General features: G+C 38.4%; 1 protein-coding gene across 11 annotated transcripts in view; it reads right to left on the reverse strand.

Moving 5' to 3' along the window:
• Positions 1 to 19,025, reverse strand: part of NKTR (natural killer cell triggering receptor) — a 47,462-nt gene extending 28,437 nt beyond the window's left edge. For 3 of the 11 annotated variants that reach the window (XM_027088211.1, XM_027088209.1, XM_027088208.1), the window contains exons 1-6: positions 18,892 to 19,000; positions 18,638 to 18,718; positions 4,288 to 4,362; positions 3,606 to 3,713; positions 3,069 to 3,113; positions 1,223 to 1,310 (exon numbers count right to left, since the gene is read on the reverse strand). In XM_027088211.1, coding sequence (XP_026944012.1) covers positions 1,223 to 1,310; positions 3,069 to 3,113; positions 3,606 to 3,713; positions 4,288 to 4,362; positions 18,638 to 18,695 — 374 coding nt within the window. In that variant the 5' untranslated portion in view covers positions 18,696 to 18,718; positions 18,892 to 19,000. Of the gene's footprint in view, positions 1 to 1,222; positions 1,311 to 2,212; positions 2,228 to 2,469; positions 2,764 to 3,068; positions 3,114 to 3,605; positions 3,714 to 4,287; positions 4,363 to 18,637; positions 18,719 to 18,872 lie in introns of those variants that run through there. The other 8 variants (XM_027088213.1, XM_027088212.1, XM_027088210.1 and 5 more) reach the window with 7 other exon arrangements.
• Between the last annotated feature and the right edge of the window lie 1,679 nt (positions 19,026 to 20,704).

Raw genomic sequence — 20,704 nt, forward strand, 5'->3', positions numbered from 1 at the left:
CAAGGAGGTTAAGGATTGAAAAATACTCTAGTAAAGTAGGGTAATAACTAATACTCTATGGGATCAAAACAAGATACAGGAATAACTGTTTTAGGCCTTCCTTTTTTCCTGCACAACTCCAAGCATTATCATCTTCTATCAGCTTTCCATTTTTAGGACATTCTTAGGAACAGAATGCCCCTTATCTGAACTTTATCAGATCATGTTGGAATCTATTTTTCACACAAACTTAAAGTGTGAGATTTATTTTATATGAATAATTTACTCCTTTAAAGACAGGGAAGCGCCATTCATACTCATCCATTCAGAAAGATGACAAAATTTTTTTTCTGGCAAACCATGGAAAAATATTTCTCCAATATACATAGCATAACTGTGGAGATTTACTTCCAATCAAAAGCATTAAACTCCATGCTAGCCAATTATCTTTCATATCTTATATCATGGGATTATAATAAAAATAGGTTTTGGAGTAGCTTTAGATAAGAATATAACTAAAAGTATGCCAAAAGTCTTTCAGATGAGAAATAAGTAAGGTTTTGGTTGTGTATACACGTACACGTAAAGGTGTTTGTTTTTTAAATATCAAATTCAGCATTCTGAAGTTTTCTAAGTGATAATATCATAAACTTTGGTGGAAATGATAGCAACATTGGGTTAATTCAATTACACATAGAGATCTCACAAAGTTTAAGATTGTTAACAATGCTGGCTGAACACCAAATCATTTATCTCTATACAATGTCAGAAAACAATGGCACCTCTCTCAAACTGGTTCAAAGAACAACAGTTAGAGAAAAAGCAACCATACTATGGTTTACTCAAACCAAATGCTTTCCATGCCAAGGGCACATCCAGTCCTAGTCATGGACAAGTTTTAAATGTTCATCAAGGGTTTATGTTCCAATCCAGATTTGGTAATCTGAGCCCCCAAATTCGTTAAAAAAAATGCGTTAAAAGTCAAAGCCAATTTCTTTTCTTAAGATGACAACATATTTTGAAAATAATTTACATCTTTAAGTTACGCCTTTTAAGTACCATTCTTCAAATCCAGGATATATGCTTACCGCTGAGGTGGCTGTTAGAGCTTACCAATTACTATAACATAATAAAACCCAAGTTGACAGAATCTAGCATTAAACTTGGTTTAACGATACCATCTTTCTCATGAACAGCGCTTCTCTGTTTAGAAAAAGCTCATCTCTGAATTATGCCTACTCACATGAAAAACTGGGAACCATTGGTATGTTTCCCTCGATTTGCCATTGACAAAAGGAACGCTCTGTCATGTTTGAGAATAAAGTTTTCATCTGTTTGAAGAAAACACAAATTTGTCAGTCCACAATTATAAGTCACTTTTAAAGTGCAATGTTCAAAGTAATAAATAGAAAGCAAAGGATGAAATTCCTCTTCTGGTCAGTACAGATACTTGACTGAATACTTTGAAAAAAATTCTTTTAACTAATCAAATAACAAAAGCATAAAACAAAAACAAAAACTGCTACTTATTTACTACTTAGCCTTGAGAAAAAAGAACATATATTTAACACTTTTATACAAACAGCCTTAGAACAGTCACTTTTAGTAGTAACATACTTTGGTTAAATGATGTTTAAACTATTAACTTTCAGGGAAAACCAGCAAGAAAATTTTAGAAAAATCTTTACAGTAAAGCTCATTTCCTCCAAATTTCCAATTAACCTGCATAATGCACTATACATGGGAGTTTAAAAATCCTCTTATGTGCTTAATTTCTATATGGTAAATTTATTACTCAATTCAATTGATGCTAGACTATGAAACCAAAAACCAAAATACTACAGTAAGTTAAGTTGTAGGGACATGCCTAAATTAAATTATGTAGATTCTTTCTAATCAATAGGATCAAAAACTAAGGAAGCAAGTCCTGTAAGTACAAAAATTTAAATGGCAAAATACAATTTTTTGATATACAAATATCTGCCACAGGGAACAACCACATTACAGTGGCCTACAGCATTAGTTTCAAATTGTTACATGCTAATAGAACCAGCTAAAGAGCTGTTTCCTACTAGCTCAAAGGGAAGACTCTGTCATAAAGATCACTTAGAGATGGATTTAATTCCAGCAGAAATATCCTGAAAACTAATTTAAATTTCCTGTTAACACTCATACAAACAAATCTTTCTTTAAAACAAACAGAAACATAGAAAACTTAAAAAAAAAAGATTACCTTGGGAACAGGCTTCTGAAAAAGTAGTAATCCATTTTCCCCCAAAAGAAATATAAAAGACTATTATAACACTGAAGCTATCATGGCATTAAAACCTGGTAATATTGGATCCCATTATAAATTTCCACAACTGACTTTTCTAAGGCTTTTTGGGGCAAGTGCAATAGTTAGATTTATGCAAATACTACTGTAGGAAAAAAACACAATCATACAGCTCTAGTATACAAAAGAAAACATACAAACCTTTGAGAAAGGAAGAAATACCAAATTTTATTCAAAGCAATTGCTTGGTTTAGAGAAAATAAACATTAACTAGATTCTTTTCCCTGACGTGGAAATAATAACCCATTGGGTAAAGAAAAGAAGATACAGATGCATGTATGAAACAGTATACAGAATTTTCCAAGTCTTCAAGCAATATAAGAAATCCAGCCACAACCTGACCCAGACTGTCCATAAATTTATTAGGAAGGGTGCAAGGGAACAGAGTTGGAGTTTGTGTTACTGAGCTTCGTTCTCTTACCTTTTCATTTTGCAAAAGACCACATTCTCTATAAACAAAAGAATATGTTGACAGTTTTAGGCAGGAAGATAGGAGTTTTCATGTATATAGTTGCCTAACCTCCATGCTGAAAGTCATGTTTAACCATAAAGTTAGCCTTAATTAATCTTGTCAATTAAGTTATATATTACAATGTAATTTATCCCCAAGTTCATGCAAATAAAGTATTTTCATGCAGCATTAGTTTCATGCAAAAAGTGAACTATAAGTAAACCTCTTCTCATTAAAAGTACATGATCAAACTTGCTTTAATATCAGAACTGAAACAAAAGACCATAAAATATTAAGCCTTACCTTTAAAATATCCACCATAAATTGATTCTCCACCTTTTCCATTACCTGAAAATAATGAGCTACATTAAACAATAATGAAAACTAAAAATATACTAATACACATAAATTACTTTTTATGGTTTCAGTTTGCTGAAGGAGTAATTACTGCAGATGATAAAAATTCTAAGACTCCTCAATTAACCTCAGTTTTAAACTATAAATCCAATCCCATTATAATAAAAACTATTTTAAAAATTCTCTCCATGACCCACTTATTTCAAACAGCAATCACACCAACAAAATTCTAAAAGAATAAAAACAATTGAACAGTACTTTGGCACCAAGTAACTGTATTAAAACTGCGTAAAAACAAACAAAAAGAAGTCTTAGTATTTTGCTTTTTATACATTCTTGGCCTATAACAGTCATTCATCCAACAACTATTCACTGACCACCTAATATTTACATCATACTGTGACACTATATTTACAATTAAAAGTAATAATGAGATGCTTTAGAAACTGACAGAGTTATTAAGAGCATAACTTTTAGCTCTACCTTCACTGAAGTCCCCACCCTGAATCATAAAGTTTTTAACCACACGATGGAATGTAGAACCTTTATAACATAACTTCTTCCCAGTTGTTTTCCCAAGGCCTTTCTCCCCTGGAAAAAAAAAAAGAAATGAAGTTTAGCTACAAACATATCCTTCCATGGAAAGCACCATCCAATTAATCCTTTGTCAAATCCCTCCCTTGTGTTGGGCACTGTAAGAGATAAGTAATATCATAAATGTTTTTCCTCCCTATTTTTTCTACTTTTTAAAAATATAAATCCAATTACATGTAACAAAGAACAATCTCATTATGTTCTGCTTCTCTATCTTCTAATCCTAAATTTCTTGTGAAATCTGGAATGCTAAATTTGTTCAAAGTACTAAAATCTGTAAAATTCTACCAAAATAAGTCAGTTTTGAATATACTATTATTTTATAAACTACAATGGATAAAAATTTCATTACATATGGTGGTACTTCCTTTTTCATTTCTGAGACCCTTTCTTTCTCCTCTCTTCCCTTTAAGAAATGCTTCCCTAACATCATATCAGTGAAAATAATATTTTTTATTTGCTAAACTCATTTCACAGATCATTACTTTTTAAGGAAAATATCTACTCTGTTAAGCAAGGTAAAACTGTAAGCCAGGACTTCTCATTGGAAATAATTTAATAATTCATTTACCTGAGCATAGGCAAAGGAAGTTTTTGCAAGTTTTTGGACATATATCTGAAAAGAGCTGAAACATAATGCGACCAACTGAAATAAAACACATGAAAAAAGGGTAAGCAAGTTGATTAAATATATCATATTTTATATGGGAGAAATAAACAGAATTAACGAATCAAAGGGTCCATTTTTGTAATTCATTTTAATTTTTTAAGAGATTCAACAGGAAAGAATTTACCTAGGCAATACCAACTAACAAGAACCCCACTCTATTAGCATTAGGATTCACATGCAACCAAACTGATTTCAGCCCTAAAACTGTAGGATTTTAAGTGTCTTTTAAAGGGACCTTATATTATTAGATTCCTTATAGTACATCTCCTACCTGAACTATTAATCTTCTTTAAAAATACTCTCGAAGGACTTCCCTGGTGGTCCAGCGGTAAAGAATCCGCCTTCCAATGCAGGGGACGCGGGTTCGATCCCTGGGAACTAGGATCCCACATGCCGTGGGGCAACTAAGCCCGCATGCTACAACTACTGAGCTCGCGCACCTCAACCAGAGAGCCCGCGTGCCACAAACTACAGAGCCCATGAACTCTGGAGCCCGCACGTCACAACTAGAGAGAAAAAACCCGCACATCATAACTAGAGAGAAGCTCGAGAGCTGCAATGAAGACACTGTGCGCCGCAATGAAAGATCCCACGTGCCTCAACGAAGATCCCGAGTGCCACAACTAAGACCCGACGCAGCCAAGGAAAAAAAAATACTCTTGATAATAGTTGTCTGATTTATGCTTGAACCCCTCCAGTGATGAGAACATCATATCATAAGATAGTCATTCTGGGCAGTACTGTTAGAAGAAAGTTCTGTCCTCCACATCAGCTTTTTACCTTTATGAAAAAACTGTTTACAGACAACTTCCTGAACTGCCACTCACAACTAAAACTCACGTTCTATTCCTGAGAGAGTATAAAGAGAATAGGTATGGCTCCTAAAAACTAACCAACAAACAAACAACCCTACAATAAACAGGAAATGAGAAGGAGCAAGTCTGAAAATTCAATTTAACTATGCCAATAGAAAAGTGTTTCACAAACCTTTTGGTCTCAAGACTCCTTTATACTATTTTTTCTTTCTGTTTTAAAACTTTTAATTTTTTTAGTTTATTTAATTTTATTTTTCTTATTTTTATTTTTTTGGCTGCATTGGGTCTTTGTTGCTGCGCATGGGCTTTCGCTAGTTGCGGAGGGAGGGGGCTATGCTTTGTTGCAGCGCATGGACTTCTCACTGTGGTGGCTTCACTTGTTGTGGAGCACAGGCTTTAGGCATGTGGGTTTCAGTTATTGTAGCACGCAGGCTCAGTAGTTGTGGCACATGGGCTTAGTTGCTCCACGGCATGTGGGAATTTCCTGGACCAGGGATCGAACCTGTGTTCCCTGCATTGGCAGGCAGATTCTTAACCACTGCACCACCAGGGAAGTCCCTCCTTTAAACTCTTAAAAATGATTAAGCTTTTAAAATGTGGTTATATTTATTGCTATTTACTGTATTATAAATTAAAACTCAGAAACTTTCAAAAAACAAGAATACACAAGCACACATTCCATCAGCTGACATCATCACATATTGTGTAATCGCTGGAAAACTCGACTTGTGAATGAGAGTGCAAGAGGCAAATTACATTATTCTAAAAATGGTTTTGACTTTGCATACCTCCTGAAAGTGTCTCAATAAAATAAGAAATGGAATTTTGATTTATAATCACTTTCTTGAGTTCCCTTTCCCTTTATTCTACAAAATCTTTTCCATTATGAACATCTGTATATACTCAAGGAGACTTGTGGAATAAATCAAAATTAACTGTGGACCAAGCATAAGTCATTTTCAGTACAGACACAGAATGATTTACTGTGTATCACTATGATTTTAATTTATTCTTGGCCATGACAGTCAGTTCCTCTGAGGACAAAACAAAGCTACTGCGTAAGAGACAATCTTAAAGGATAAAAAGTGGGAGATGGAATCATATAAGGAGATTTTCCCAAGTCAACAGTGCCAAATGGAGTGCTGGAACCAAATTTTAAAGCAATTTCAAAACCTTCTAGCTGATCTTGATATCTAAAGGAATGAAGAAAAAGATAAGAAAAGAAAGCAAAAAGGAGGACAGCAATGTATCTAAAATCATTTCAGAATTTTAAAAACTGCATGTAATATCAGTAATATTAAATACTACTCTTTGTAATTACATGGAAATACTTTACCAGTGTGATAAAAGTATTTCCATCACTCTTCATAAATCCCTAAGAAATGGCTGGCTAGGTGGGTGTCAAGTTCAAAATCATCTAGCTTTGCAAACTAGAACATACTTAGATCTTTGGAATCCCATTAAGATAGTTAATTTTCAGAATAAAAGATGTAATCAAAACAACTAAAACTTCACCTTTTCTTTTAGGACTATAGTAATAGTAACTTCAATATCAAGGTTTTTTTTTTAATTAATTAATTTATTATTTGGTTGCACCGGGTCTTAGTTGCAGCAGGCTGGCTCCTTAGTTGCAGCACGTGGGCTGCTTAGTTGTGGCATGTGAACTCTTAGTTGCATGTGGGATCTAGTTCCCTGACCAGGGATTGATCCCGGGCCCCCCGCATTGGGAGCACAGAGTCCTATCCACTGCGCCACCAGGGAAGTCCCTCAAGGGTTTTTAAAAAAAATCTTTAATGCCTCCAAGTGAAAACTGATGAAAGTTTCAAATATTTTTAGTTTCTCCTTTACAGATGATTAGTAGTTGTGAACACTCTAGTGGTACCATACATATGAAAACAGTTAAATGTGATTATATTTCCAGGTCTAATATTCAGAGAGGGATATCTAACTACAATGATTTTTTAAAAAATGCTCACCTCTAATATCTTACCCTCTAACCTGATGAAGAAAAGAAATTTCTATTGACCTCTCATTCTCACGGGGCAGGGGTTAGAGCAGAGGTTTTGTCTTTTCCATCACATTGTGTTTTTAAGAGCAAAAGAAAAAAACTGAACAAAACCAAATTGTTTTGGGCTCAATACCATGGTGCAAGGTTAAAAACACTGCTAAAGGCTCTAAAGTGAATGATGTACATATCAGAACTGTAAAATATCATACTGGACAGCTAGTTCATCCACCAACGTCAGAATTTCCTTTGCAACAACACTGACAGATGAATACCAACAAAGGCAGAAAAATAACAGAAAAGCACTGGGACTCAAACAGTGGTAGGAGGTAAGAATTAGAAAAGGAACAGCCATCTTATGTTAAAGGTAGAAAAGGAAAAAATCTTTGTATATTTCATTTGGCGTTTTGAGGCAAAGAAAGAAAAGGAAAAAGACGGTGCTAAGAAGTGAACTTTCTTCTCTCAAAGTCCCCATAAAAATCCATATGAATTTTCTTTCATGACCTTTCAACCAGGCCTGGTGTTATTACTGGGATTCTCTGGGCCCTACTTCTAATAAAATAAGGAGAAAAAGGGGTGGGGGAGAACACTCTTGCTTACAGAAATGGAAACAAGCCTTTTCCCTAAAATTGAACATGAGCTCAGTGCTCGAGCTCATGCTCATGCATGTGCACTAATTAAAGCAACTTAAAAAAAAGTGTGTCAGATACTGTGCTAGGTTCTTTACAAATACAGGCAGCTCTGCAATAACGACAGAACTGAAATAAAACATTGCATTATCCAAAAAATCACATATAAACACAACTGTTTCCATGGGACAACAGGGGTTGGGGACAAGGGAATTTCAGGTCATAGTAAAAATGATTTTTTTCCTTAAGAGTATCAATAATAAAGGCATGTTTTTAGTTATAAGAATATGTTATAAAACTTAAACATCATTGAGGAAATCCTACAATTGATCACACCTCACTCTGGCCTTTCTCAGCACTTTCATTAGCATAATCCTTCTTGTGGTCTTTCAAATTACTATTAGGACAACAAGAATAACTCAGAATAGCAGTGCTGTTTACAGTTCTTCTCTGCCACGTCACTAGTTCCCCACCTTGTTATCTAATTGTGTCACCACACAAACGGTATTGCTCCTTAATTAATCTATCCATTAGAATAAATTCATTTTACAAAAACACAATCTGTAAGACAGGTGGTTGTATTATTTACTTTCCAAGAACCTTATTATGCAGGCACTATTGCACTGAAGTCCTATTAATTTATGAGTGTATAAAAAGGGGAGAAATCATTTAAATAGTGCAGACCACTGCATCCAGTCACTGTATTCATGAGCTTATGACCCAGGGTGTGCTTGAGATGGGAGATTCATTTCTCCTGTTCCCTCAGTACAAATCAGATCTCATATGCTCGTTCTATCTGAAAGTATAAGCTATCTTGAGTGTGAGTCTAAAGTTTAAAAGGTAATTTTGAATACAAGCAAATTTCACTGTACTGCTATCTTTAGAACCACAATAACAAAACTCTATAGTAGCTCCATTTACAAAGAGGTCAAGTGGCTTGCCCAAGGTCATAAGCAGTACTCAAACATTTGTCTTCCTCTTTACTTAAAACTTATTTCTCGGTTTCAGTTCCAAATACTTTACAATGTTTACTAAGAATACTTTTTTAAAAAAATAAATTTATTTATTTAGTTTTGGCTGCGTTGGGTCTTTGTTGCTGCGTGCGGGCTTTCTCTAGTTGCAGCCAGCGGTGGTTACTCTTTGTTGCAGTGCGCAGGCTTCTCATTGCAGTGGCTTCTCTTGTTGCAGAGCACGAGAGCACGGGCTCTAGGTGCGTGGACTTCAGTAGTTGTGGCTCGCAGGCTCAGCAGTTGTGTCTCACAGGCTTCAGTAGTTGAGGCACGCAGGCTGCAGTTGTGGCACACGGGCTTAGTTGCTCTGCAGCATGTGGGATCTTCCCGGACCAGGGCTTGAACCCATGTCCCCTGCATTGGCAGGATTCTTAACCACTGCGCCACCTGGGAAGCCCTACTAAGAATACATTTTTTATTCAGTTTCTTCAATTCACGTGAACCTTGAGCAGTAAAGTTAAAACACCCATTTCAATGATATCCCCATTTTATCTATTTTGATAACTTGCCAGGGTTTTATAATATTGCTCTGAGGCCCACATAAAGCAAAATTCTATAGTCAAGCATTCCTTTAAAGAAACATTTTGGTTATCACTTTGGAAAACCAACGTTAAGCCTCTGACAAATACGAAATAAGTAATGTTCTATTTAAAAAGGGAAGGCGGGGGACTTCCCTGTTGGCACAGTGGTTAAGAATCCACCTGCCAATGCAGGGAACACGGGTTCAATCCCTGGTCCGGGAAGATCCCACCTGTCGCGGAGCAACTAAGCCCGTGCGCCACAACTACTGAGCCTGTGCTCTAGAGCCCGTGAGCCACAACTACTGAAGCCTGTGCGCCTCAAGCCGGTGCTCCGCAACAAAAGAAGCCACCACGATAAGAAGCCCGTACACTGCAACGAAGAGTAGCCCCCGTTCGATGCAACTAGAGAAAGCCCACCTGCAGCAACAAAGACCCAATGCAGCCAAAAGTAAATAAATTTTAAAAAATAAAAGGGGAAGGGGCTGTATTCCTCTAAAATGTCAATGTCATAGAGACCAAAAAAAAAAAAAAAAAAAGGGCTATGAAAAAGAAGGATAAAGAGACATGACAGCTGAATGTAGTATCTGATGCCAGACTGGATTTTGTACTGGAGGGGAAAAATGTTATAATTGACTTTTTAGGCTAAAAATGGAATACAGAGACAGCAGATTAAAGTATTGTATCAATGTAAATTTATGAAGTTGGTAACTGCGTTGTAGTTATGTAGGAGAATATCCCTATTCTTTTCTTTCTTAAAATTTTTTTTAATGTTTCTTAAGACTCTTTTAATGAATATCCCTATTCTTAACAAATATACACAAGTATTTAGGAGTAAAGAGCCATGATGTGGGTGAACTGCAAATGGTTCAGAAAAAATTGTGTGTGTAGAGAGAGAGAAAGAGAGATTAATAAAGCAAATGGTATAAAATGTAAATAGGTGAATCTGGGTAAAGAATAGATGGGTATTCTTTTTCTTATTTTTATTTTTCAACTTCTTATAAATGTGAAATTATATCTAAACAAAAAGTTTAAAACATCTGCAGATAAAGCCCAATGCTTGAGTTCTATGAAAGCATGTGTCTATAAGAGCAGTTCTCAAACTTTTTGGTCTCAGAATCTCTCTATACTCTAAACAATTCCTGAGAAACTTAAAGACTTTTTAATATGGATTATTTTAAATAATTTACATTTTCAAATATGAACAAAAAATTTAATGAGTGTCATTGTTTTACATTTTTGCAAATCTCATTAATGTCTAGTGTAATAGAAGATAGTTAGATTTTCCTATCTGCTTCTGCATTCAATCTGTTGTGTCATCATACACCATGCAGCCTTTGGAAAACCCTACTGGATACAAACGGAATGGGAGTGAAAAAAATGGGGGTTTGACTCCTCCTGGCCTCATGACACCACCTCGCAGTTTGAAAACAAAAGGTCTACACCATTATACTACTATAATGTAGTATATTACAGCTACAATTTATTTTAAAATACCTTACATAGACATCCTCATGTAAAGTAATCAGATGAGTTTTAAAACTATACCTTAGGTCTCTAAGAAAGAAACACCCTTCAGGGATGATAAATCAAAGGCCGTACTCCAGAGGTGGCTTCTAATACTGCTTTTGCTATCTTTATTTCTAATCAAACAGAGGCCTTGTAATTAGCAAGATGAATGTTAGAAATGGGTTCTTATTGGTAAATTAGTGATGTTTGGAACATACAGACTGAATAAAAACATTTGGAGATAATCCATACCCTTCCATTAACAGGACATATAAATCTGGAGTCACCCTTTGGAGTGGAACCTAAGGCTGGGTCCACCAAAAAGGTCCTGGGTCTAGTCAAGATTTTGGAGGATTCCGGTGAAGAACACTAAAAGATTCGCATGACAATTTTCAAGACCAGAAATCTTTCACATAAAGAGTGCCTGGAGCACTGAAAAGGACAGAACTGGGACTTCATCAAACTTACAGAACTGGTTATATGACTTACTTGTGTGCATACTTGCTTGCCAACGTCTACATGCAGCAAATGAGACTTGCTTTCACTGTTCCCTGGTAGCAAGGTTGTGACAAAGGCAATCTATAGCCATCATCTAACTTATCGGTGACTCCCCGATATACTCTAAAAAGAACTTAATAGCCATTCTTAACTGAACTGGCTTAAATCAGTTTGCAATAGATATCTAAAACCTGGTCCCCTGGGCTCCAGTACTCCATTTCTTGATAAAGATCTGAATAAGGCAAGTAAAAGGCAAGTTTCTGAGGCACCAAAGAAGGAAAAACAAGATTCCTATTTCATGTCTGCCCTGAAAGGTACTCAGTTTAACCAAGCACTAACAACCACTGAGAGAAGTAACATTTAACCAAAGAAGGGTGGGCCTACCTGTCAGAAAAATAAAGTTGTCAATGAAAATTTCATATCTATACTTCCAAACTGGGTACCATATTTCACACAAAAAGCTACTACTTTCAGAAAATATGAATTTATTTGTAAAGATGATGAAAAAGGATTGGCTAATTTCTACCAGTTAGGACCTTTAAAAAATTTATAAGGAATTCTAGGTTCAGTCAAGATGGAGTAAATATACCCCACCCTATCTTTCTTATTGAATGCACCTAAACAACCTTGGACAGAAAGCATGGAACAATTACCTAAGGACTGAAAAATAATGGTAGTAGGCATTGGGGAAGGACATCAGAACACAAAACCCACCAAATTGGTAATGAATTTTGTTTTTGTTTTTCCTCCCATATCTCTTGGCCTGGAATCAAAAGCAATCTGAAACCTGGAACTGCCTCCTGGGTACAGAGAGAAAGAGCTCTAAGAAAAGCCCTCTATTTCTAGAAAGGGGGCCCCAACAGATCAGAGTGAATAGGGGATATCTCATTTTTTGGTGTATTTTTTCCACACTCTCTTGTCCCAGCTCCTAAGGAATTCTGCAGTGGCAGCAGCAGTGACAGCAGTGGTGACTGGGCAAGCATATAAAACTCCAAGGGAGGGGAACCCTTCTCTCTGACTAGAGGAACTGAGGTCCCAAGAGCTTAGGAAGAATTCCTGTTGCATTTTACTCTCTATCCTGTTGCCAATTACCCTCAGAGACAGACCCAGTCACGGGAAGCACATGGCAGAACACGGAAACTAAAACTCTTGCTTTCTAGCCAGATGACCAAAAAAGGGAGTCCCTAAGGGCCAGAATGTGTTGGGGAGATCTCTTTAAAAAAGAGGGAGCTCAAAAAACAATCCCATTAAGTTGTACATGAATTCGTGGGCTTATCCATGAACTATGCATGGATCTGACACTAAACAGCAGAAGGTGGGTGGGAACTTCCAGGCTGAACCTAACTGGGTTGACTGTTTGCTATAACATCATCATCATCAACAACACAAGTCCATATTCTCCCCAGGATTTAAACTAGATCCAGGGTCATATAACATAACATACAAAACGTCCAGGATACAATCCAGCATTTATCGACATTTAAAGAACCAAGAAAATCTCATATCTCATATGGGAAAAGAAGACAATCAAAGACAGCCACTCCGTGATGATACAGATGTTTAAATTATTAGACAAAGACTTTAAAGCAGCCATTACAACCATACTCCACTAAGTAAGGACAAACACTCTTAAAATGACTGGAAAAATAGAAAGCCACAAGCAAAACCAAAAGGAAATTTTAAAATGAAAAAGTATAATAACCAAAATTAAAGATTCACTGGGTGGGCTCAACAGGAGGACAGAGATGATAGAGGAAAAAGTGAACTCGGAAAAAAAAAAAGTGAACTCGAAGACCAATTAACAGAAATTATCCAATCTGAAAAACAGAAAAAAGATGGAAAAAATAAATAAACAGAGTCTCAGGGACCTGTGGGGTAGTATCAAACCTCTGATATTTGTGTCATCAAAGTCGCAGAAAGAGAGGAAATAGTGTTGGACAGAAAACATATTTGAAGAAACAACAGCTGAAAATTCCCTAAATTTGGCAAAAGACAGACACAGATTCAAGAAGATCGGCAAACCCCAAAGAAAATAAACACAAAGAAATTCACACTACAATAAAACTGCTGAAATCTAAAGACAAGACAAATGTTGAAAGTAGCCAGACAAGAACAATACATTTACATTTGGGGGAGCAACAGTCCGAATCACTATAGATTTCTCATCAGAAACCATATAGACCAGAGGAGAGTGGAACATTTTTCAAGTGTTCAAAGAAAATAACTATTAATCCAAAATTCTATATATAGTGAAAATATTTTTTAAGAATAAAAGCAAAATAAAATTTGCAGTTGAAGGAAAACAGAGAATTTGCTGCCAGAAGTTCTGCTCTAAAGAAATACTTAAAGCAAATTCTTCATGTGGAAGGGAAATGTTACCAGAGGAACTTCAGACTTCAAAAAGGAACAAACAGTAACAGAAAGGGTAATGATAAGAGTATTTTTTTTCTCCTCTTAAGTTCTTTAAAATATGTGTGACATTTGAAAGGAAGTTTTCAGTGTTTGTAGATGTAATACATAGGACAAGTACAACATAAGGTGAGAGGTAAAGGATGCTATATGTGGGATGGTTTTAACAGTTCTCTTGAAGTGGTAAAATATTATTTCTGAGTACACTGTAAAGAGCCAAGCATATATGCTGTAATCTCTAGAGTAACCATTAAAAAAACTATACAGAGATATCTCTAAAAATTCAATAGAAAATTTAAAAAATACGAATTCAAATAATCTAAAAGGCAAAAAAGAGAACAGAATAAAAACAGAGGAAGTAAAAACAATTATTAAAGGGACAAATCCAAACATAACAATTATATTAAGTGTAAATAGTCTAAATATACTGATTAAAAGACAGAGAATGTGAAAATGGATTAAAACCCAAGACCCATCGATTTGCTATCTCCAAGAAACCCACTTTAAATATAACGATATAAGTAGGTTAAAAGTAGAAAATGGGGGCTTCCCTGGTGGTGCAGTGGTTGGGAGTCCGCCTGCCGATGCAGGGGACACGGGTTCGTTCCCCGGTCCGGGAGGATCCCACATGCCGCGGAGCGGCTGGGCCCGTGAGCCATGGCCGCTGAGCCTGCGTGTCTGGAGCCTGTGCTCCGCAACGGGAGAGGCCACAACAGTGAGAGGCCCGCGTACCACAAAAAAAAAAAAGTAGAAAATGATGGCTTCCCTGGTAGTGCAGCGGTTAAGAATCTGCCTACCAATGCAGCGGACACGGGTTCAAGCTCTGGTCCGGGAAGACCCCACATGCCACGGAGCAACTAAGCCTGTGCGCCACAACTACTAAGCCCGTGTGCCACAACCACTGAAGCCTATGCGCCTACAGCCCATGCTCCACAACAAGAGAAGCCACCACAATGAGAAGCCTGCGCACTGCAACGAAGAGTAGCCCCAACTCACTACAACCAGAGAAAGCCCACGCCCAGCAACAAAGACCCAACTCAGCCATAAATAAATAAATAAATAAAAAGTAGAAAATGACATACCATGTAAACACTAATAAAAAGCTGCAGTAGTTGTATTCACATTGGACAAAGTAGACTGTGGAGCAAGGAAAATTACCAGGAATAAAAAGGGTCATTACATAATGATAAGTGAGTTAATTCATTAAGAAGACATAACAATCCTGGGACTTCCCTGGTGGCCCAGTGGGTAAGACTCTGTGCTCCCAATGCAGGGCACCCGGGTTCGATCCCTGATCAGGGAACTAGATCCCGCAGGCATGCTGCAACTAAGAGTTTGCCTGCTGCAACGAGGATCTCATGTGCCGCAAGTAAGACCCGGCACAGCCAAAATAAATGAATAAATATTAAATTAAAAAAAAAAAGACATAATCCCAAATGTGTAAGCATCCACCTAATAAAAGAGCCTCAAAGTAAATGGAGCAAAACCTAACAGAACTGAAAGGAGAAATAAACTCAGGATTACAACTAGAAATTTCAACACTCCTCTCTCCGTAATCAATAAAAGAAGACAGGAAATCAGCCAGGATATAGACGAACTGAACAACACTATTAGCCAACGTTATCTAAATGACATTTACAGAACACTCTACACAAAACCAGCACAATATATATTCTTTTCAAGTGTACCTGGGAAATTCACCAAAATAGAACATATCAAACCTTAATAAATTTTAAAAAGCTGAGATCATACGAAGTATGTTCCCTGACCATAATGCAATTAAACTAGAAATCATTATTAGAAAGACAACTGCAAAATATCCAAGTATTTAGAAAGTAAAACTTCTAAATAATTCATGAGTCAAAGACTAAGCTGCAAGGGAAATTAGAAAATATTTTGAACTTAAAGAGAATGAGCAATATATCAAAATTTGTGCGGTACACAAAATTTGTGGGGTCCTTCACAGAGGTAAATTTATAGCATTAAATACTAATACTTGACAAGAAAGGTCACAAGTCAACAATCCAAGTTTCTGCTTTAAGAAACTAGAAAAAGAGCAAAATAAAGCCAAAGCAAGCATCAGAAAAAAAGAGCAGAAATCAATGAAATTGAAAACACAAAACAAAACAAAAAAATCAATGAAACGAAAATCTGGTTCTTTGAAATGACAGTAAAATTAATAAACATCTAGCCAAACTGGCCAAAGAAAAACAGACAACAGGCACAAATTATCAATATGAGGAATAAAGGCAATACCACTATAGATCCCACAGACACAAAATTAAGGAACGATGTTGTTTGACAACTTAGATTAAATGGACCAATTGCTTAAAAGCTACCAACTACCAAAACTCACTCAAGGAGAAATAACAACATGAAGAGTTCTATAACTATACTCAAATAATTTAAAGACACTTCCTCTTTTAATATATATTTGCATTCATTTGGTGGCTTTACAATTCAAAAGTCTAATTCACATGTTTGCTAAAAAATATACAAATTTCCACTGATAGTAACGCAAAAGAATATACACTGTGTTGTATTCAACTCAATTTTTATCAGTACTTCTTGATATCTCATTAATGTGGATAGTATGTCCACTCTTAAAGGATCTCTGCTCATCAAAGTAAATCAAACATATTACTTTATATTGATATTTATATCAAGTGAATTATTAACTATAGCAGAAGAGTATTACTTGAATAAGTACTCAATGACATACATACTAATGTTTAAATCCTGCAAAGCAGGACACCTCATTTCAAACAACTGAGGTGATCCTTAAAAGCTGTGTAAAAATCAAGTATCTATTACTTACATAATATACTGAAAAGTACTGAAAAGTGCTAGAGAAGTATTATATATGAGACTGAACCAAATGAAATTGCCAATTATCAACTGGTTCAACCTAGAACAATGTAAGCATTCCTTGTTTTCTATATGATTCAGTGTTCTCAAGAGTTCTAGTCACTTCTACCAGAAAGGTTATTATAGCGTTGGGGACCGAAGTTCATTTTACATTTACCAAACGTATCCTGGAGATGTTTCATGACGAAAGTCATTTGCAAAACTAGGATATGAACATATATACGAGGAAAGGAGTACTGTACTTTACGTGGCTAGAGAACCTTTGTTTGACCTCCACTTTCCAGGAGTCTGCTATTATTAACTCTTAAAAAAAAAAAAATAAGCTCTGTTATTCAAAACGTGGAATCAGGGCTTCCCCGGTGGCGCAGTGGTTGAGAGTCCGCCCGCGGATGCGGGGGGATGCGGGTTCGTGCCCCGGTCCGGGGGGATCCCACATGCCGCGGAGCGGCTGGGCCCGTGAGCCATGGCCGCTGAGCCTGCGCGTCCGGAGCCTGTGCTCCGCAACGGGAGAGGCCACAACAGTGAGAGGCCCGCGTACCGCAAAAAAAAAAAAAAAAACACGTGGATTCACTATAGAGTAAGGATTAAGATCCACAAGGCTCAAGTATGAAAAAGAGAGAATGCAACAAAATTACTAAGATCACATCATTCCTCTGCTCAAAACCCTTCAATATCTTATCTCACTGAGTCAAAGTTCTCACTATGGCCTTTACCCATTTCCTGCTACTCACCTGCCCCCTTTACTCCAGCCCCCGTGGGCTTTTCTTGCTGTTCCTAAAACTTGCAGGTACACTCTTCTCCTCAGGCCCTTTGTACTAACTACTCCCTCTACCAGGAATGCTCTTCTCAAAGATATCCACACAACTCACCTCCTCATCTCCTTCGGGTCTGCTTAAATGTCATCTTCTCAAAATCGCCTTTTCTGACCGACCTATTAAAACAGTATCCCTAGGGACTTCTCTGGTGGCGCTCCCAATGCAGGGGGCCGGGGTTCAATCCCTGGTCCGGGAACTAGATCCCCCATGCATGCCACAACTAAGAAGCCCGCCTGCTGCAACTAAGATCTGATACAACCAAATAAATAAGTAAATAAAATAAAACAGTATCCCTACTACAAGACAAAAAAATTTTTTTTGGTTTATTGTCTGCCTTTCTCCGATAGAATATAAACTACAAGGAAGAGAGGTCTTTGTTTAATGCATTGCTATATCCTCAGAGTCTAGAACAGCAGCACCTAGAATCTGCTGAACAAGATTGGCACAAAGACTGTATATATGCCTCCAATTAAAACTTCCCTCACAGATACTAAAAAAGAGGTAAGAAAACAGTTTGGAACCCCGCGCGCTCTGTAACTTAGAACGAAACAACTACCCTCTAGAAGAAAATATTTTATTTTCAACAAAATATACTAACGAATGGCTGGATTCCCTAAAAACAAAACATTAATGCTAAGCGCACACATGCTGCAAGTCTGTTGGTACTGAATGCTTTGGTTTATCACCCAAGACTTGTGCTAAGTCATTTTCCTACGAACCAAGAAATTCTGGCTAAAGATACTTAAGGAAAAATAAAAGCGGAGTTAACCTATTAATGCTGTACAAGGATTAGGAAATACAGGATATACGAGTCCAAAGCTCACAGTACAGTGAGAGACCAGAAATCGAAATTGGGAGTGTTTGCCCCCTAGAGACACTGAGAGAGACAAAGTCCACAAAGGACTGCACCCCTTTTCTTGGCGCTAGGCATGGCATGAACACTCATTCCGGGGGTGCAGGGGGGCATAGAGTTTGGGACTGTGAGGCCTGTTTAGGATTGGAGTGGTGTATCCGGGCCACTCTCCTCTGCACAGACTTTCGCTCAAGAGAAAAGAGAGTGCCGACTGCGCCTTCCAGCTCCCAAAAAGGCTTGGGGGAGGGGTGATGAAGGTAGACCCCTCCCCTTCCCCAAGGCAAGCCCAGGGCCCGCAGGGCTACCCAGTGTCCCGGCTCACCCGGCTCCCGGTTGATCTCGATGTCGAAGTGACACTGCGGCCGGTCCTGCGCCCCCATCGCGACCGAGGCGGCGGCAAGAGCTGGGAGAGACGGGGAGGAAAGCGGTCAGGGCGCGGGGCTAGGGCGGAGCCCGCGCCTCAGTTACCTCCCGCTGGCCTGGTGCGACAGCGCCCGAGGCCGAGACCAGCTCCCTCTCACCCCAGGCCTCCCGGCCCCCATGGAGCGCGCACACACATGCAGACTAGCTCTTCACCTGGCTGGCCTCCAGCCTGAGCTGCTCCCCGTGAGCAGAGAAGAAACCGCTGCCACCACGGCCGAAGCCCAACGCCACTAACAGACCACCACCCCCGCCCCCTGGCCCGGCCTCCCAGTGCCACGCTAAACCCCGCGAGAGTCGGGACAAATACCGCGAGAGTACGGTCTCGAAGGCGGTGGGTAACCGAAGGGGGTGAGCTTACGTGGGCGTGCCTTGGAGCTCGAAGAGCCTCCAGCCTCGGCGCTCCTATTCCTGAGCTGGCCCTGTTTTGCCCCGCCCCTTTCCCCCCGTGTACGTTGGAATCGGTCGCCCAATCTGGGAAACCCGGACGCGCCTGTGCTCTCTACGTTCTGTGGTCCTTTCTCAAGGGCTGTGTCTATGTATTTGCAGGTAGCGCGAGGCTTCCCTGTTTCCGAATCTGTGAAACAGTTGGGAGATTGAGGTTGTTGAGGTTTAGTAGAGCGACAGAGCTTTGGTTTTCTTTTTCTCAAGGAGTAGTTATGGCACTATCCCGTTAGACCATTTGTCTCACTTCAAAGGCCTATTGTGCGTTCGTCCGCGCTTTGGGGCCAGCGTCACTGGTACAGTTGTGTTCAAGGCCACTCTCCCTCTTTTGTGAAGTGTTAGTTCAAGACCTTTGCCCTTATTTTAATCGCGTTCTTCGTCTTATAGAATGCAAGGGTTCTGGATACTAACATGTTGTTAGATGATATATGTATGTTCTGAATACAACTCTCTTGTTAGGTTTATGTAAGTGCGAATATTTTCTCCCAATCTGCATCTTGTCTTTTGTTTTGAAAGTGGCTTGTGCAAAGCAGTTTTTAGTTTTTGATTAAATTACTTGATCAATTTTTTCTTTTATGGCTTGTGCTTCTTTGTGTAGGAAATCCCTGCCTACCCCAAGCTCGAGAAGGTTTTCTCCTATGTTTTCTTTTAGAAGTTTTGTAGCCCAACCTTACACGATAGGTGTAAGTCTATGATCTATTAGAATTTGTGGATGTGGGGTCAGGTAGAAGTTGTGGTTCATTTCTTTTCCCCGTAGGTCTATACAGTAGTTCCACCACTATTTGTTGAAAAGACTTTTATCCATTGAATTACCTTGGCTTTGTGACCACGTATGTGCGATTCTATTTCTGGACTCTATTTGTTACACTGATGTATCTTTAGGCTGGGGACACACTGTTGGGTTGTAGTTGTTGTTTTCCATTATTAAAATTGTAAAATATACATAAAATTATCTTTTAACTGTTTTTAAGCTTACAGTTCAGAGGCTGTTAACTACATTCACATTGTTGTGCAACCATCACCACCATCTATCCATAAGACAATTTTCATCTTGTAAAACTAAAACTTTGGGGACTTCCCTGGTGGCGTGGTGGTTAAGAATCCGCCTGCCAATGCAGGGGACACAGGCTCGATTCCTGGTCTGGGAAGATCCCACATGCCGCGGAGCAACTAAGCCCGTGCACCACACCTACTGAGCCTACGCTCTAGAGCCTGCGAGCCACAACTACTGAGCCTGCATGCCGCAACTCCTGAAGCCCGTGTGCCACAATTACTGGAGCTTGAGCACCTAGAGTCCGTGCTCCACAAGAGCAGCCACCGCAATGAGAAGCTGGCACACCGCAACGAAGAGTAGCCCCCGCTTGCGGCAACTAGAGAAAGCCCACGTGCAGCAACGAAGACCCAAAGCAGCCAAAAATAAATAAATAAATAAAAATTTAAAAAAAAACGAAACTAAAACTTGGTACCAATTAAACAATAACTCCTCATTTTCCCCTCTACCCAGGATCTTGTAGCCACTCTCTAC

This window comes from Aethalodelphis obliquidens, unplaced genomic scaffold (genome assembly GCF_003676395.1).
Source record: "Aethalodelphis obliquidens isolate GAN/ISIS:26980383/991018 unplaced genomic scaffold, ASM367639v1 scaffold62, whole genome shotgun sequence".
NCBI classification, from domain to species: domain Eukaryota; kingdom Metazoa; phylum Chordata; class Mammalia; order Artiodactyla; family Delphinidae; genus Aethalodelphis; species Aethalodelphis obliquidens.